Genomic DNA, 19117 nt, shown 5'->3' with positions numbered 1-19117 from the left:
ACTGCTGTTGTTTCCTGTCTGCATTCATGTTCTTAACAGTACTCCACACATTCTTAACTGGTGTAGTTCTTCCTAAAGTACTGCAGTATTCCTGCCAGTACATCCTCTTAGTTTTCCTAACTGTTTCCTCTGATGCTCGTTGCTATTCTTTCCTCAATGCAAATTCATGCTAAGCTCCTTCATATCCATCCCTGTTTCTAAACCTGTAATAATTGCTTTAATGTGTCTTTGGCCTAATTATGAGTCTGTCCACATGTTTTTAGTTCCCCACTTGCCCCAGTATCCTACTGGCCAATGTACAATCCATGGAGAACAAGCTCGATGACCTAAGAGCAAGGGTCACCTTCCAACGTGACATGAGGGACTGCAACATTCTGTGCTTCACGGAGACATGGCTGACCCCCACCGTGCCGGACCAGGCCGTAACTCCGTCGGATTCATTCTTTGTGCTCCGCGCGGACAGAACGGCAGAGTCGAACAAAACCAAAGGTGGAGGAGTGTGTTTCATGGTAAACAGAAAGTGGTGTGATGCCAGGAGCATTTCTACTCTCTCCAGCGGCTGCTCGCCACATCTGGAGTTCCTGAGCATTAAGTGCCGCCCTTTCTATCTGCCCCGTGAGTTCACCTCAGTCATCGCCACGGTGGTCTACATCCCACTCCAAGCGGACACAGGTATGGCTTTGTCCGAATTACATGATGTGCTAAGCTCGCTTCAAAACAAGGACCCGAGCGCAGCCCTCATTGTAGCAGGAGACTTTAACAAAGCGAACCTCAGACAAGTCATGCCAAACTTTTACCAGCATGTCTCGTGTCCAACGAGAGGGGATCGGATTTTGGATCACTGCTACACGCCATACAAGCAGGGCTACAAAGCTGTCTCACACCCGGCTTTTGGGAAGTCTGACCACAACGCCATCTTCCTCATTCCCCAGTATAAACAAAGCATACGGAGGGAAGACGTGACCACGAGGGAGGTGAAACGGTGGACTGCCCAATCAGAAGCTACGCTACAGGACGCACTCAATGACGTCGACTGGGACATGTTCAGAGCATGCGCAGTCGACATCAACGAGTTTACGGAAGTAGCAGTATGCTTCGTCAATATGCTAGCGGAGGAGATTATCCCCACTGTGAGAGTCACCACATTTCCAAACCAGAAACCGTGGATGGACAGATCGATCCGCACTGCAGAAAACGCCAGGACTGCCTCCTACAACACGGGTCTCGCCACTGGCGATATGAGCGCCTACAAAGCGGCCTCATACGGCGTGCGGCGAGAGATGCCAAACGCCGGTACCGGGAACGTGTGGAGTCCCGCTTCCACCAGGGAGTATGTGGCACGGACTATGCACCATTACGGACTACAAAGCCAGGGACACTGCGCCGATCAACGCTGACTCTGCATTCACCAACGAGCTGAATCGGTTCTACGCCCGTTTCGAGGTTAGCCAGGCGGCTAATGCTATCTACCGCCTGACTACCGAGGACAGTGACGTCATCAGCGAGAGACCGGTGACCAGCATCGCGGAGCATGACGTCCGAGCGGCACTGAGGAGAGTGAACAAAAGGAAAGCGGCGGGGCCAGACGGCATCACCGGCCGTCTGCTGCGCTGCTGTGCTGACCAGCTAGCAGGTGTGTTCACTTACATCTTCAACGTGTCCCTGGTGAAGTCTGTGGTCCCCACATGCTTCAAAAGATCCACCATCATCCCTGTGCCCAAGAACAGCAAACCCTCATCCCTGAACGATTACCGGCCAGTTGCACTGACCTCGGTAGTAATGAAGGTGTTTGAGAGGCTGCTGAAGAACATCATCTCCTCCTCCATCCCAGACACCATAGATCCGCTGCAGTTCGCCTACAGATCCAACAGATCCACAGAGGATGCCATCGCCCACGTCCTACACACCACACTCAGCCACGTGGACAAGAAACAGGGTAACTATGTGCGAATGCTGTTTGTTGATTACAGTTCAGCGTTTAACACAATAGTGCCCTGCAGTCTGTTCACAAAGCTCAGGGATCTGGGACTTAACAGCCATCTGTGTGCATGGGTGTTGGACTTCCTCACTGGCAGAACTCAGGTGGGCAGGTGCTTCTCCAACAGCATCACCATCAACACAGGAGCACCTCAGGGATGTGTCCTCTCGCCACTGCTCTACTCCCTCTACACTTCAGACTGTGTGGCCACCCATGGCTCCAACACCATTGTGAAGTTTGCTGACGACACAGTGGTGTTGGGTGCCATCTCCAACAACGATGAGGCGGCCTACATGGATGAAGTGAAGAATCTGGCATCGTGGTGCCAGGACAACCACCTCCAGCTGAACGTCAGCAAGACAAAGGAGCTGGTGGTGGACTTCAGAAGGGGTCAGCACAGAGACTACAAGCCCATTATCATCAATGGAGCTCCAGTGGAGAGGGTGCAGTCCTTCAAGTATCTTGGTGTCCACATCTCCTCAGACCTGACATGGGCTGCCCACATTCAGGTCCAGACCAAAAAGGCTAGGCAGCGCCTGTATCACCTACGACAACTGAGGAAGTTCAGGGTCTCTCCAAAGATCCTCAGGATTTTCTATACAGGCGCTGTGGAGAGCATCCTCACAGAGAACATGACATTGTGGTTCGGGAACAGCTGTGTGAAGGACCAAAAAGCTCTCCAGAGAGTGATCCGTACAGCAGAACGCTGCTGCAGGATTGCTCTCCCCCCGCTTCAGGACACCTACACCAGGAGATGCCGGACTAGAACATCTGTGCCGAGTATAACCTGGAAGTCCCGAGGTCAAAATGGGAGATGCCCCCAAGGGTGGTGGAGAATGACCGAGCTAAGATCCTGTGGGACTTCCAGATACAGACGGACAAAATGGTGGTGGCTAACCAACCGGACATAGTGGTGGTAGACAAACAGAAGAAGACGGCCGTAGTGATCGATGTAGCGGTTCCGAATGACAGCAATATCAGGAAGAAGGAACACGAGAAGCTGGAGAAATACCAAGGGCTTAGAGAAGAGCTCGAGAGGATGTGGAGGGTGAAGGTAACGGTGGTCCCCATGGTAATCGGAGCACTAGGTGCGGTGACTCCCAAGCTAGGCGAGTGGCTCCAGCAGATCCCGGGAACAACATCGGAGATCTCTGTCCAGAAGAGCGCAGTCCTGGGAACAGCTAAGATACTGCGCAGGACCCTCAAGCTCCCAGGCCTCTGGTAGAGGACCCGAGCTTGAAGGATAAACCGCCCGCAGGGGCGTGCTGGGTGTTTATATATATATATATATAATGTTCTTCCTCTACACCCCCCCCCCCCCCCCCCCCAATTTTTGCACATGTCGAGGAGCGTGTCAGGCTACATTTCACTGTGTGTTATACTTGTATAACTATGCATGTGACAAATAAAGAGCCTTGAACCTTGAACTATCCCCAGAACACCAGAGTATTCATCTCCTGGCCTCTTTACATTTTCTCCAATCATCCCTGTTTCTAGAGTCTCACCCCATCTGCAGGCAGTCCAAGAGAAACTGCCTCTGCCATTTTCTTCTTCTTAATCTTTGATTTTTCTCTTCACTTTCTCCATTGGGTCTTCTTAGACGCACTTTCCAGAAAGCAGCAACATTTTTTGTGCCCCATTTTTAAAATTGTGCATCTTACTTCAGCTTAATATGTTTCCTGTTTTGTTTTTACACAGGTCATGTAAAAGAAATCCTACCAGAGACTCGACAAAGCTGAACTGAAAGACAGCACGGGCAATAAATCACAGCAGCACAGAACTTAAGCACACATATATAAGGTGATTTAACAAATCATGTCTGTTGTAAATGAGTAAGCCATTTATCGACCTGACTCAGGTTTTAAAATCATCATCAGAAAAGACTGAATCCTGACCTGAGAATCCCAAGTGTACACTTTGGACTCTCCACTGCAGAAAACAGAAGCTTCAGTCCTGAATCCTGCAGGTTGTTGTTACCCAGATCCAGCTCTGTCAGATGGGAGGACTGGGAGCTCAGGACTGAGGACAGAGCTTCACAGCTTCTGTCTGACAGGTTACAGCCACTCAGTCTGAAGAAAGGATGACAAGAAGACATGAAACACTTGTGTTAAAGTATATTCATGGTGCCATGAGGAGCTACTATATTTACAATACTTCAACACTGTTTCAGGACATGCTGGAATCCTTATTGCCTCATGTTACAAAAGACAAATGTGGCAGTTTACTGTGACTTGCATGGATTCATTAAAAAAACAAAACATACGACATTCTCGCCTGAAAATATGTTAAAAGTTTATTTTGTGACCCAGAAAGAGTAATAAGAGCAATATTAAAACTAAGTAGCTGCAGCCATTGTTGGAAACTGGAATTGGCTGGGCCACGCTATGAATTCTGGGATATGGTTTTTCTATTTTGTTTTCCTGGTGGAAAATCAGGAGAATTCCAGGAGAATGGTGGCTCCGGGAGATTTTCGGGAGGGGCACTGAAATTCAGGATTCTCCCGGAAAAATCGGGAGGGTTGGCATGTAATGGAATCCTTATTGCCTCATGTTACAAAAGTCAAATGTGGCAGTTTACTGTGACTTGCATGGATTCATTAAAAAGACAAAACATACACACAATGTTAATTTTTTCCAAATGAAATTGATTAAATGATGTTAATTGATGAAAAAAAATCGATATTGCTTGATCTGACCTCAGCGTTTCCAGTTTGCAGTATTGACTCTTCATCCCAGCAGACAGAAGCTTCAGTCCTGAATCCTGCAGGTTGTTGTTACCCAGGTCCAGCTCTGTCAGACGGGAGGACTGGGAGCTCAGGACTGAGGACAGAGCTTCACAGCTTCTGTCTGACAGGTTACAACCACTCAGTCTGACATCAAGCGGGAAGGGAGACAAGATCAACCAAACAAATCAGAGCTTTATTGCTTTTTTGTTGTTTTTAAGCAGAAATCAGTGAGGTGCTGGTAGATTCTGTTCTTTTGGTTTATTACCCAACAACACACACATACACTAATATTTGTGACTTTTGTAATAGTAGCATTTACAATGCAAAGCAACAGCGATCACAGATTGAAGGGGCCTGAATAAAACTACAATGCAGTGATTTTTAAGATGACCTGTTCTTCCAATTTCCAACAACAGATTTCTCCAACCTTACAGTTAAAAATAATTCTTTATCTCATACTGAATCTTGGTTCACCTCCCCCCAGTTTATTAAAATGAAGAGGTACTGAAGTTGCTGTAAGTGATGTGTGATGCCACTGATTTCCTTCCTGATCCAATACAAAGTAAAATTCAGGCTGGTATCTGCGATACTGATGAAAACTATTCCTTCAGAATCAATACAAGACATAAGAAAAGATGTTTTGTATAACATAAAAAGCCTGAATTTTAAAATATTCAGTTAATAATCAAAAACAGATGTGACTGAAAATAATAAAACTGAGAAACATTTAATAGCCATTCGATCCTTTTACAACCATTGCAAGAGCTTGGTTGGCATAGCCGGCAATACGTTGGATAGTAATAAGTCCGGTGGGTGATGGGCTCCACCAGGGCTGCCCTTTGTCACTGATTCTGTTCATAAATTTTATGTTTAAAGGCTGTATCAAAAGTTCATTCAAGTTACAATATTGTGGTCAAAAGTTCTCCTTTTTTCTTTTATACTATACAACTACGCTGGCTCGTGGTTTTAGGACATGGATCTGTCATGGAAGAAATCTATGACCACTTTTAATCAACATTTTAAAAATAAACATGATCACAGATTTACTCACAGAGCTTTGTTGGAGGCTTTGACCACTGGCAGCAGCCTCAGAAGAGCCTCCTCTGAAGCAGAGTATTTCTTCAGGTCAAACACATCCAGATCTTCTTCTGATGACAGTAAGATGAAGACCAGAGCTGAGCACTGAGCAGGAGACAGTTTACCTGTGGAGAGACTTCCTGATCTCAGGGACTGTTGGATCTCCTCCACTAGAGAACGATCATTCAGTTCATTCAGACAGTGGATCAGATTGATGCTTTTCTCTGCAGACAGATTCTCACTGAGCTTCTTCTTGATATACTGGACTGTTTTCCTATTGGTCTGTGAGCTACTTCCTGTCTGTGTCAGCAGACCTCGTAGGAGACTCTGATTGGTCTGCAGGGAAAGACCCAGGAGGAAGCGGAGGAACAAGTCCAGGTGTCCATTTGGACTCTGTAAGGCCTTGTCCACAGCACTCTGGTAGAAGTGTTTCTTTGCAGATTCTCCTGTTTCAGACTTCTTGGATGTTGTTTGTTGTTGTTCCAGCAGATTGAGTCCAGAGTTGATGAAGGTCAGATGGACATGAAGAGCAGCCAGAAACTCCTGAACACTCAGATGGATGAAGCAGAACACCTTGTCCTGGTACAGTCCTCTCTCCTCTTTAAAGATCTGTGTGAACACTCCTGAGTACACTGAGGCTGCTCTGATATCGATGCCACACTCTGTCAGGTCTGATTCATAGAAGATCAGGTTTCCTTTCTGCAGCTGATCAAAAGCCAGTTTTCCCAGAGACTTAATCATCTTCCTGTTCTTTTTATTCCAGTGTGGATCTGTCTCAGTTCCTCCATCATACTTGACCTTCTTCACTTTGGCCTGAACCACCAGGAAGTGGATGTACATCTCAGTCAGGGTCTTGGGCAGCTGTCCTCCCTCTCTGGTTTCCAGCACATCCTCCAGAACTGTAGCAGTGATCCAGCAGAAGACTGGGATGTGGCACATGATGTGGAGGCTTCGTGATGTCTTGATGTGGGAGATGATCCTGCTGGCCTGCTCCTCATCTCTGAATCTCTTCCTGAAGTACTCCTCCTTCTGTGGGTCAGTGAACCCTCTGACCTCTGTCACCATGCCAACACAGTCAGGAGGGATCTGATTGGCTGCTGCAGGTCGTGTGGTTATCCAGAGGCGAGCAGAGGGAAGCAGTTTCCCCCTGATGAGGTTTATCAGCAGCACATCCACTGAGGTGGACTTTCTAGGGTCAGTTAGGATCGTAGTTTTGTGGAAGTCCAGAGGAAGTCGACACTCATCCAGACCATCAAAGATGAACACAACCTGGAAGTCTTCAAAGCTGCAGATTCCTGCTTCTTTGGTTTCAGTAAAGAAGTGATGAACAAGTCCCACCAAACTGAACGTTTCCTCTTTCAGCACATTCAGCTCTCTGAAAGTGAATGGAAATATGAACTGGATGTCCTGGTTGGCTTTGTCTTCAGCCCAGTCCAGGCTGTATTTCTGTGTTAAGACTGTTTTCCCAATGCCAGCCACTCCCTTTGTCAGCACTGTTCTGATTGGTTCGTCTCTTCCAGGTGAGGCTTTAAAGATGTCTTCTTGTCTGATGGTTGTTTCTGGTCTGTCTGGTTTCCTGGATGCTGTTTCAATCTGTCTGACCTCATGTTCATCATTGACCTCTGCAGTCCCTCCCTCTGTGATGTAGAGCTCTGTGTAGATCTGATTCAGGAGGGTTGGGCTTCCTGCTTTAGCGATGCCCTCAAACACACACTGGAACTTCTTCTTCAGGGTGGATTTAAGGTTACGATGACAAACAGCAGCTTGAAGTTCTGAATGAGAAGAAAAATAAACACTCAATTTCCAAAAAGAACTAATCTTTAAAACATGTTGCTCCATCTTCCATCTCTGGAAAATGTTCATTTATCCAGCAGCTTAAATCTTTAGATAAATCCTCTTACTGCTCTGCAGATGGTCAGCCAGCTCCTCCTGCTTCATTCTCCTCAGGAAGTCCACTGTGATCTTCACAAATGCCTCTCTGCTGCTGCTCCTCTGACTCTCTAAGCATTCTGGGTAATCTGGACTCAGAACCTTCTGGATCTTCTTCAGCTCGTTCTTCACAAAAGTGATGATGTTGTCCTCCAGCAGCTGGAACAGAATATTTATGAATGAGCCAATCAGACTGAAATCATGGAGCCAAACATCAGATCCATGTTGGACACACTGACGATCCACTGGTCTACAAAGAGCAGCATGGAGACGACTGTGAACAGAACAGATGTAACAGTAGTTGTTGTACATGTACAGACCATAAATATGGAGTCCAGCTGTGTTTGATGCTGCTGGGCAGACTGACCACTGGGAACCTCTGAGCTCTGCTGGTCCACTCTGTGGAGGAACCATGAAGGATTAGATCAACACAGGATAAAGATCCAGGAGTTTCTGCTCAAATAACTTCATCTGAATCAACTTTGTCAAGTTTTAGACTCTCAGATTCTGAAGATTTCTATGAACTTTCTTTCATCAGTGATGGAAGTGATGATGTTGCAGAAGCTCAGAGGAAACTTTGAGACTTCATCAAACTGATAAATTCCCTCACTGGAAGGTAAAACTGTGATGAACCATCAACTAATGCTCTCAGGAGGCCAAAGGTCCCTGAATGTAACTGTGCAGTAGATTCATCGAGTGTTTGAAACCTGACCACTTCCATATGTTTTCATTCTAACACAAGAAGTCCTTTTCTCATTGCTTTGATTTGAGTTTTCATTTGAGTTTTCTGAGTCTCGTATTTGGAGTCGAGTCTAATCAATGATCTGACAGAAGAACATTAAAAAGGATTTACCAGTGCTGTCAAAATTAACATGTAGGGTTAGGGTTAGGGGTTCATCTGTTATCATGATTAACATGATAAAAACCTTTAACACGACACATCTGGAGAGCAGAACGACTCAAAATCCCTGAAATGTTTCTATCAACGCACTTCAACACATGTGCAGATGTGCAGCACATCTGTTAGTGACGGCAGCTGAACCAATCAGCTCAATATGGAAGATGACAAACACACACTGACCTCTCGATAGAAAGTTTGAGTATTAAAAAAATAACAAGACGGACCAGCCGACCAACATGAAGGATTCTGCACATCGTGACAGAAGGAATTTTCTTTTCACCGAAGCACTTCCAGCTTAAAATATCACAACAATGCAAAGCACTGATGACACAACTGCCAAGTGGACAAACTGCAGACCTGTTAGTGTTGTTAATAACATAGTTTTGGTTCCTCGTGTCAAAGACTTGAAGAAGAGTGACAGAGAGTGTTAGACTGCTGCAGGATCAGTGCCACCTCCACAGACCTGTGAAGAAAATGATTGTTTGACAGATGGGCTCAGATTCAGGATCAGCTGAGGAGTTTGTGGCTGACAGAATCCTGCAGGTACAGAGCAGAGCCCATCATTAGCATGCAGGACTGTCCCTGGGGGGGTCGGCTCATTCAGGAGGTTAATCAATGTTTACATGTTCAATAAACATGTTAAGTGTGTAAATTTGCCCTTTTCTCTCGAGTCTGTTTGCTCATGAAATGAACTTTGATTCGTTTACATTAAAAATGATGTTTAATGGTGATTAATCCAAATTAATCCACAGTAACCCTGTGATGAGTCTGATTAAACATTTTCATTAACAGCAGTAACATAGATTATATATTATTATATATTAGTGGACACTTAGCTTTTAGTATATATGTTTGTTACAAAGTTGTATTTACAGCAGAGAAGCTGAGTTAAAGACTGAAAACTATTCAAAGTCTCTTTGAATTGAAGCGTTTAACATTCTTTGTGTTTATTCTGCATTGACTTCATTATATGGTGTAAACGTCTGTTACAGGCTTAAATATAAAGTTGGAAAAATGTAACTGCAGCTATTGATCAAGTAATTGTGATTAATCAGGATTAATGACAGAAGATTGTGTCATTAATTAGTCATGTTTTAATCTACTGACAGCACTAGTGTTCACTCTGGTGCCTCCAACTGTTTTACGCCCTTTCAACACCTTCGTGGTCAAAAGTGTACACGCACAAAATCTACAATAAAACCCTCACGCAGCAATAGGACAGACACACAATCCATTTATCTCTGTGTCTCAAACACACACACGTGTACTCAAAGCCTCGATTTGTTCATATTTCATCTGTTGTGTTTTTATCTTCAGCGTTTTCAGTGTTGCTGCATTTACACCAAAAATGTTTCCATTGATGAATCAGATTGATTTGAATGTGTTTCATCCATACAAATCCCTCCCTGGTGGTCACATGACTCTATAACATAACAGGAGTCATGTGACAAGAGTTTCATGCTGTAAAATGTCAAAATGGTTGAATGTGGTGGAGTAAAAATGTGAGATGTCAACTACTTTTCTTCAATATGAAATGTTTGCAGGGCCTGACAGGAAGTGGACGGACGCTCTGATCACTTCCTGTTTGCTGAAGTGGGTTTTCAGTTGTTTAGAAACCAAAGGCTTGTTTTAAAAGACAGTTTAAATGGGACTGAGGGAACGACGTGTTTGTAGTTTATATCCAACAACATCAAGCAGTTTAATCAAAGAGTTCATGTTGCTAACAGCTCACCTCTCTGCAGCAGACACAGGCTGCACTTTAAAATCAATGAGACGACCTTTAGACCAGTCACTCTGTAAGGACACAGAGCTGGGTGGAGGTCCAGGCTGGTTCCTGTGAATAATGATGGAGCAGTGATGTGAGTGCTGAGCTGTGACATGGAGAAGAGTCATGGACAGTTAGAGATGGTCATCTCACCTCTGAGCTTTGGTCTGGCTCTCATGTTCCCCACACAGAGTGCTTTTAGAGGGAGGGGCTCCCTCCTCTCTGTCCTCACACTGATCCATGCTGCTCAATTCAGCTCACACACACTTTCTACCTGCAGAGGAAACACAAATCATTCATGTGCACATCAGCTGAAATCCTCCTTTCATCATGTGTGCTGTCCAAATATCAGCTGCTTCTTTCCTGCTTCATCTCAGTGTCAGCTGGATGCAGTCAGACAGCAGTGTGAGGCAGAGGAAGCTGCCATCAGCTGCTCTGCTATCAGTCCACTAGATGGAGCCTGAAGCACACACGATGCATTCACTGACACACACTGATTCACTGTGACTGGAAGCTTCAGTCAGTCCAACACGTGTGAACAACATTTTAAACCTTTCAGCTGATCCAGGATTCAAAGAGGATCAGCAGAGTTAAAGCTTCACACTAATTCTTCCTGCTGTTTGCAGAGAACTGCACACACACTGATTCACTGCTAATGAGAACCTTCTTCTATGGGCTCAAAATGTGGTCATAAATATTTTGTACTTGTAAAAAAGATTTGTGTGCGTAAAAAAGATTTGTGTGTGGACTTAGAAAAAAAACCCTGCAAGTTACAAGTACGGATTTTGACCCTATTTTTCTTCCTTTCATCTGATTGGTCAATGTCATGTCAATCACAAATGTAACAATCCCATCAGAGAACAGATGGGTTTGGCTGTCGAGGGGCGCTTTTTTTGACGTGTGGAGACATGAAACCCGAATATAACGGCGAATCATCTTCAAGCAACTTATAGAAGTCCAGATGCTTTTCTTTCCAAGCTCCTTAAACTATGATGACCTGGATGACTGAGAACCTTCACAGGAAAAATGAAACACACTGAACAAAGAATGCAAGACTTTCACAATAAAACAGCAAACAAAGGAACGCAACACTGACACGTGAGCTTGACAGAGGAGTGGAGGAAAGGCAGACGAGAGCGAGTGAGGGAAAGAGGAGACAAGAGAGACATGACAGGCTGAGGAAATATAGAATGGAGCACCAGGCCTCACACAAACACACACAAACACAGACACACACAGAGACACACAGAGACACACAGAGACACACAGAGACACAGAGGAAATCCAATGATCAAGGAACTAAACAGGAAGTATAAGAAACTCAAAGCAGCATAAAGAAGACTGTAAATGAACCAGAACATAAACCATAATACAAAACATCACCAAAACACAAGAAACGCAAAGTGGTCAAAAGGACCCAGAACCATTAAAGTTCTTTTCTCCGCTCTTCACTGTTTGAGTGCAAACAGACTCCACGTTAAACTATGACAGCACCGTCCCTGCTGCTGCTGTCAAACCTGTTATTCACTTACTGCTCGCCAGTGTTTCTAATGAGTTTTACTCATCCATGAGAGTTTAAAGCTTGCACTTACAAGGTGACTACCAATAAAAATGAGTGTGCTTCACTGTCAGAGCTACGGTGATTCATCCAGTAGGACTTGATAATAAAAATATTTGTTTGATGCTTTGCATTGAGGTGCATTGTTGAATTTGCAGGGACACAATAACCACAAATCAATTGTTCAAACCACTACAGTAAGGAGCCATGTTATGAATAATAAACCAATAATAATAATAATACTACTACTAATAATAATAATACTAATAATAATAATAATAATAATGTTAATTTAAGTAATTGTTTTCGACTGAACATCACATATAATGTAACAAGCAGTAAATTCAGGTTAACTGCATTATTAGCATTTGGAGGAGCTCTTTATCCTTCTTTTTACTGCTCACCTCTTACAAAGTGTTCACACAGTTTGCTAGCCTCTTTTAGCCTGCTAGCTACTGTAGGATTAAAGAAATTATTTTGCTGCTACTGTTCATAACCATCATCTTTATCATTCCATTAATCATCATTTCATTAAAGCATTTATTGAAGCTGTTGACATTACATTAAAGTCTGTATTACAGGTGTTATCATAATCATATAATAATCTTTCATTGCAGGAGCAACTGTAATCATTTTATATGCACCTTGCATTTTGTGCTTATTAAAGAGTTGAGCTCAGTCAATTAATTGGAGGTTTCAAGCCTCGGTCGGCGCGATGTCCGGCCGATCTATTGAGTAAAGTGACTTGGAGCTATGGAGGATTGCATACACGCTTATAATCTAGAAACAGGCCTGACTGTATTCAGCAACCTTCTGCGTTTGAGTTTGCTTGGTAACAGATGACTCAGAATAAGTCAGGAAGTATACTTCTAAAATGTCTTTGTTTCCTCTGTAAAGTGTGCATTTTTTGGTTGTTATTTTGAGGAGCTGTCTGGATAAGGCTATTTGAATAACCAGGTTATTCATTATTATCTTTTATTAGTTTATATCCTTTTTTATTAAGCTTGTAGTAGTGGTTCTTGATTAAAACATTTATTCAATATATTACATGTATACTTTCAGTTAGGTTATTACACACATGAGAGCTGGTGAGGTGAGAGGTGAGATAGAGTGCAGTTGAGGTCATGACACACACACACGCACACATACAGAGTAGGTGAACTTAGGTCTAGGTAAGAGTTCAGACATATTTTGCTTGTAACTGCATTTTTGTGCCTGCATAAGTGATAGTTTGTTGTAGGACGTGCGTCTGATGTTCCAGAGATAAGCGAAGAAGATGAACAGGAAGCACCTGCCGTGGAGACGGAGAGAGTGTGCTTTTCTGAATATCTCAAAAGTCGTTGAACAGAACATTTGTGATGTAGAGGTGATGTATCTGCTTTGACGCATGAGGGGGCGTCATAAATAATAAACTAATAAAATAATAAACCCTGATGCTATAAAAACAACTGCTGGTGTATTTTTGGGCTGATGTTTTGCAGTGTACATCTCCCCACGCGTGTGTTCATTAAAATCATTGTTTGACCCAAACTCTTCTGGACCAGTGTTGTTTTGTAACTCATCCTCAATATCTGAAACCCTTATCATTACGCTAACAAGTCTACTACACACACTTGACTCGGTCACATGACAGACAGCAGAGATAGCTGCTCTGCTAGCTAAGCTAACTCATGTTAAAGGTCAAAGAAATGAGGCGATGCTGCTGGGAGTTACGTCACAGACTAGCAGAATTTAGTTATTCAGCATAATATTTAATCCTTATTATCTGCTCCTCTCACCTCTGTTTACATCTGAAAACAAGAAAATTTAGCCAACAGTTTATTAGCTTTGGTGAAATTATAAACAGGCATCAGCGCAGTCACCTATACTGTGCTTTAATGCTGGAGCAGCAGGAACACCAGTTAATCTAAAATCTCCTTTTCTCTCTAAAAAGTGACAGCAGACTGAATCAAAGACAGAAACCTTATTTAAACACCAAATATTCACTTCCTGATCCAGGATTCAAAGAGGACGTTGAACTTACTCAGCTTCTTCTTCCAATGAACGTCTTCACTCTGCAGCTCTCTGCTGCCTGGACCAGGTCTGTGTAGAAACAGAAAATCCTCTGCTTCTTCTCCGTCAGCAGTCGTCTGTGTCTGCAGACTGCGTCAGATTAAACACTTCACACCAGCAAAGAGGCTGAAGCTCACAGGTCAAAGGTCAGCTGCCACACTGTGTATAACAATTCACTTTTGAACAGTAGATAGCCTGTAGGCGTCTCTGCAGTGATAAACAGTTTACACATTAAACACTGAACCATAAAAGAAGCTTAAGCTGCAGCTCACAGGTCAAAGTTCAGCTGCTGCAGCCAGTTATGAGTTTAAATAAATCATTAATCATGATCTTTTCCCTCTCAGCACTTTCACTTGGCCTTGGAGTGTTTTGACGGAGCTACACTGTATGTTTCAAATGTTGTAAATAAATTGGGAGTTAGGGCTGGGCAATATGGCCTAAAATCCATATCGCGGTATAATTTGAAGCATGTGCGGTAACAATATATATCGCGATATATTCTTTTCTTCTGTATAACATATTTTCCACACTATAAGGCAGACTTACAATCCTTTAATTTTCTCAAAAATCAAGAGTGTGCCTTATGTATGAATTCTGGTTGTGCTTCGTGACCTCGAACCGATTTTGGCTGCAGAAATCTGTTAAAAAATGTTTTAGTAGAACTTTGGTAAGCTACGAAGCCGCACTGCTTGATGGATTGTCAGAGCATTACGGCTGCCGTGGTGAGGAGCTTCACGGAGTAATCTGGGTCCAAAACTCCGTCCGCTTCAGGTCCCAAAGTCAAACGAACACTAAGAGTTAAAAACGGTCTAAATTCTTTCATCTTTAATAAAATCATCAGTGTTGCTGCTTTACCAGGTGTAACAATTAAGTTTAACATCCATGAAAACAGAATTTATTAAATTTAACGGAGTTAGAAGTTAACAGGAAGTCAGCTCGCTAGTTTCCACCTAAACATTTCATAGCATGTTCTGACTGAGAGATTTTTGAAACTAATTCAAACAGCTCTGCTACCACTTCCAGCATAAATGAAGACAGAAAACTAAACAGCAGTGGCGTTTGCAGGGTTACTGAAGTTGGACTACCTGGTATATAATGTTGTGCTACGTGATTGCTAGTGACACAGCTATGTTAGCATAACATTAGCACAGTGAAGCTGGAGGATGAACGCCAACTTTTTTTCCACTCGATAAAAGTTAACGTGAGGGATTCTGGTGGTCAGGGACAAATGCAATCGCATAGCAGGATGCTGTACACGGGCCAAACTTCAGTCAGGAGAACAACTGAAATCATCCATCCACAATACGAGGTTAGTTATGATTCGTCTCGGAACTGAGGACGCCATCATCTACCTGCTCAATCGTGTCTACACCCATCTGGACCAGCCGGCGAGCACTGTGAGGGTCATGTTTTTTGACTTTTCCAGTGCTTTCAACACCATCAGGCCGACCCTCCTGGGTGATAAGTTAGCAGCGATGCAGGTGGATGCTTCTCTGGTGTCCTGGATTGTTGATTACCTGACAGGAAGACCACAATATGTACGTCTCCCACAGTGTGTGTCTGACAAGGTGATCAGCAACACAGGGGCACCACAGGGGACTGTCCTCTCCCCCTTCCTCTTCACCCTCTACACCACAGACTTCAGCCACTGCACAGAGACCTCCATCTTCAGAAGTTTTCTGATGACTCTGCGGTGGTTGGATGCATCAGCAGGGATGATGAGACAGAGTACCGGGCTGTGGTCGACTCCTTTGTCACGTGGTGTGAGCAGAATCATCTGCAGCTCAACGTGGCAAAGACCAAGGAACTGATCGTGGACTTCAGGAAGACCAGGAAACACTTGACCCCTGTTTCAATCCAGGGGGTCAGTGTTGACATTGTGGAGGACTATAAATACCTTGGAGTACACATTGACAATAAACTGGACTGGGCTAAAAACACCACAGCACTTTACAGGAAGGGCCAGAGTCGTCTCTATTTTTTGAGGCGACTGAGGTCCTTCAACATCTGCCAGAAAATGCTGAGGATTTTCTATGAGTCTGTTGTGGCCAGTGCGATCCTCTATGCTGTTGCATGCTGGGGGAGCAGGCTGAGGGTCGCAGATGCCAACAGACTTAATAAACTGATCCGTAAGGCCAGCAATGTTGTGGGGATGGAGCTGAACTCCCTCAAGGTGGTGTCGGAGAGGCGGATGCTGTCCAAGATAAAGACTATGTTGGATGACACCTCCCACCCACTCCATGACATGTTGGTCAGTCACAGGAGCTCGTTCAGTGAGAGACTGAGATTACCGAAAAGCACCACTGAACGACACAGGAAATCATTCCTGCCTGTGGCCATCTCCCTGTACAACGCATCCACTTAACACACTGTTTGCTGCTACAACTACACATGTTTCTTTTCCAGCTATTTATTTATGAGTGACTTATGTATGCATGTATGTATATATATGTATATATTGTACTATTCTTAGTTAGTGTATTGTCTGTCTTGTCTTAATGTTGGTTTAAAATGGAGCACTGTAACAAAAAATAATTTCCCCCAGGGATCAATAAAGTATTCTGATTCTGATTCTGATTCTGATTAATATACTGCAACAACATGGCAATAGAGCAGCTGCGAGAGAATTCAACATTAATGAATCAATGTTACGGAAGTGGAGGAAGTGCAGTTTTTGGCTTTCCCCGCGTTTCAAAAGTGCTTTATCTCTTTGCTATGACTGTCGCCCACCATAATCGCAGATGATAATTGTTGTAGCCGCTGCGATGCTTTCGACCAAAAAAGGCGCAGCTTGATGACATCATCAACATGTGCTATCGCGATAGAGCGATATAGTCAGAGGCCCTTTCTCAATTCTAAGTACGCAAGTATGTACTCGCGTTTTCGGCGAGACCGGATTTGCCGAGACCGCACGGACTTGCCGGAAACGCGAGCACGGACTCGCGATTTGTACAATTGGAACACCGGCATACTTGATGATGTCACAGGTCCAGAGTTTTTACTGCCGTCCCCTCTTAATTTAACTGTGAGTAATATGTTATGAAGCTTAACTTTAATCACAGCCAAACCGGTTTACTCAGGAACAAATAAAACACTGAAATAAGCCAAACATTAACATTTAGAAGTGATCTAAGTGACTTATATATCATGTTTAACCTCAGTGGTGAAATCTCTATTAATAAAAATAGTGTACATGTACATACGTGTACATACCTTAATAAAAACAAGCAGGTGAGATGTTACAATGCTTTTATTTTTATTTTAGTGGACACTCAATACAATAGACAGCTGCTGGGGTTTGGGGTTTGTTTAACCTGAGTAGCGAAAAGACCGCGGCGGGGGGGGGGGGGGGGGGGGGTTGAAAACGATGCGCTGTTCTCGCCAGCTCTAATGATCCTCGACCTCGTTGTCTGCTATGGAGCTGGCGGGTCACAGACGTCTCCGAAAACGCCGGAGCGTGTTTGGAAATAAATGATATCTTGATAAATCGAGCAGATATTTGAAGTTTAAACGTTTATTTTGTGACCCAGAAAGAGTAATATTTAAAAGTTTTCAGCCCCGCTCGTCCACCATTGCCACGTTTGAGTTTTGGACGAAATGCATTCTGGGATATTTAGCTGTACAAAGTCCACACAAGTCACCACCGATGCATGCTCGATAAAACGGGCGGAGCGAGAACTCGGCTTGATGCGTACTTCGAATTGGAACAGTACTTGGTCTCCGACTGATGACGTATCCCGAGTAGACGAGAACGCAAGTACGCACAAGTACGCATATTGAGAAAGGGCCAAAATCTCTATCGTTGACCAAGTTTAATCGATTCTATCGTATATCGTTTATATCGCCCACCCCTACTGGGAGTGATTTTGTTGTATTGGTTTGTTTTTTGGTTTTATGTTTCCATGTAGATGAATGAAGACAGATTCACTCTTACCTTTTCAAAATGTCTATAAGGTAGACGAGGTCTATGCTTTTCTGCCCCTTCACAGATAATCCCAGTGATTTTCCTTTGGTCTGAAATCTCACCTGATCTTGTGATATTGAGAGTCATCTGCCTTTGAGGCAGCTAACCAAACAGTGTTCTCTAAACTCTAACTTTAATATACTTTGATATATTTCAGATTTCTGAGCTCTGCTCTGACTCCGTGCCAGTAGCTCCTTAATATGACTTTAGTTTGATCAATAATTAACCTTCAGAAAGTTTCTGTTCCCACTCCACCACGCCGAACAACCCTGAGAACAAATAATATGATGTGGGTGTGTCGGCAGGCTTCAGCACTGTGAGCATTAAACACAATAAAAGACTCACAAGTTCCTGCTCAAAGGTCAGCTGCCTTCAGATCAATCATTAACCTGCAGCAGGTTGTGGCCTGATGTGTTTGTAAGAGTTTCACTTTCAGGAGGAGAAGATTTAAACGAGTCACACAAATGTGAACTACAAAGTCTGTGACACACAATTTATGCAAACTGCATGAAATCTGACCTGAAGAAATCCAGTCTTCTGCCTGTTGTGGTTGTGACAGCTGCTCGTAGGAGAGTTTGTTTGTAGGAGGTGGAGATGTTCTCAGATCAAGTGCGTAATCGTCTCTTTGTGTAGACGCTAAAAGCTGTGAGCCAAAACTCTCTGCTCTGAAACTCTTCACTCAGTCCTCACGCTGAGAGTTTAGAGGCTGAACTTCTTGTTCCTCCATAACACTTTTCATGAAACAGCAGAAATGAGCTTGTGTTTCTCAGCAGTGCGCACACAGAGAACCGATCCTCTCTGCTCAGTCTGAACAAATCAAAGTGAAACGTCAGTGAAAACACAGCTGCTGATCAAACTGTGTCAGATTAATGCCTCAATGTTTCACTGTGAGGTTAAAAAATACATAAAAATGATTTAAAGAAGTAGGAGGCAGATTTTCACAATAAGAGCACTTTGTTTTTAATTCAGTTAATGTCAAACTGTCATCAACACCTCTGTGTTGTCTCCGTCTCTGAGCAGATTCAGGCATTACTCAAATAATAAAGGCTTTTTTTCACTATTATACTTTTCATTAGTCTCCAGGTTGATGATTATAAACAGAATTATTAAAGTTTTTATCATTTCAGGCTGAAAATCAACATGAATTTGGTTCTAATCAAAGAAGCTC

The 19117-nt window shown here is 43.6% G+C and overlaps 1 protein-coding gene across 1 annotated transcript in view; it reads right to left on the bottom strand.

Annotated features, from left to right (window-relative positions):
- LOC309702232 (protein NLRC3-like) overlaps positions 1-18148 on the bottom strand; it is a 28466-nt gene extending 10318 nt beyond the window's left edge. The window contains exons 1-9 of the mRNA XM_082526763.1: positions 17920-18148; positions 13957-14192; positions 10529-10649; positions 10343-10444; positions 8030-8108; positions 7682-7868; positions 5755-7552; positions 4674-4847; positions 3874-4047 (exon numbers count right to left, since the gene is read on the bottom strand). Of these exons, the coding sequence (XP_082382889.1) occupies positions 3874-4047; positions 4674-4847; positions 5755-7552; positions 7682-7868; positions 8030-8108; positions 10343-10444; positions 10529-10617 (2603 nt within the window). The 5' untranslated portion in view covers positions 10618-10649; positions 13957-14192; positions 17920-18148. The remainder of the gene's footprint in view (positions 1-3873; positions 4048-4673; positions 4848-5754; positions 7553-7681; positions 7869-8029; positions 8109-10342; positions 10445-10528; positions 10650-13956; positions 14193-17919) is intronic.
- Positions 18149-19117: the final 969 nt, after the last annotated feature.

Source organism: Aulonocara stuartgranti (assembly GCF_965226115.1).
Source record: "Aulonocara stuartgranti genome assembly, chromosome: 3".
NCBI lineage: Eukaryota > Metazoa > Chordata > Actinopteri > Cichliformes > Cichlidae > Aulonocara > Aulonocara stuartgranti.
This window is presented reverse-complemented; position numbering and strand designations above follow the sequence as displayed.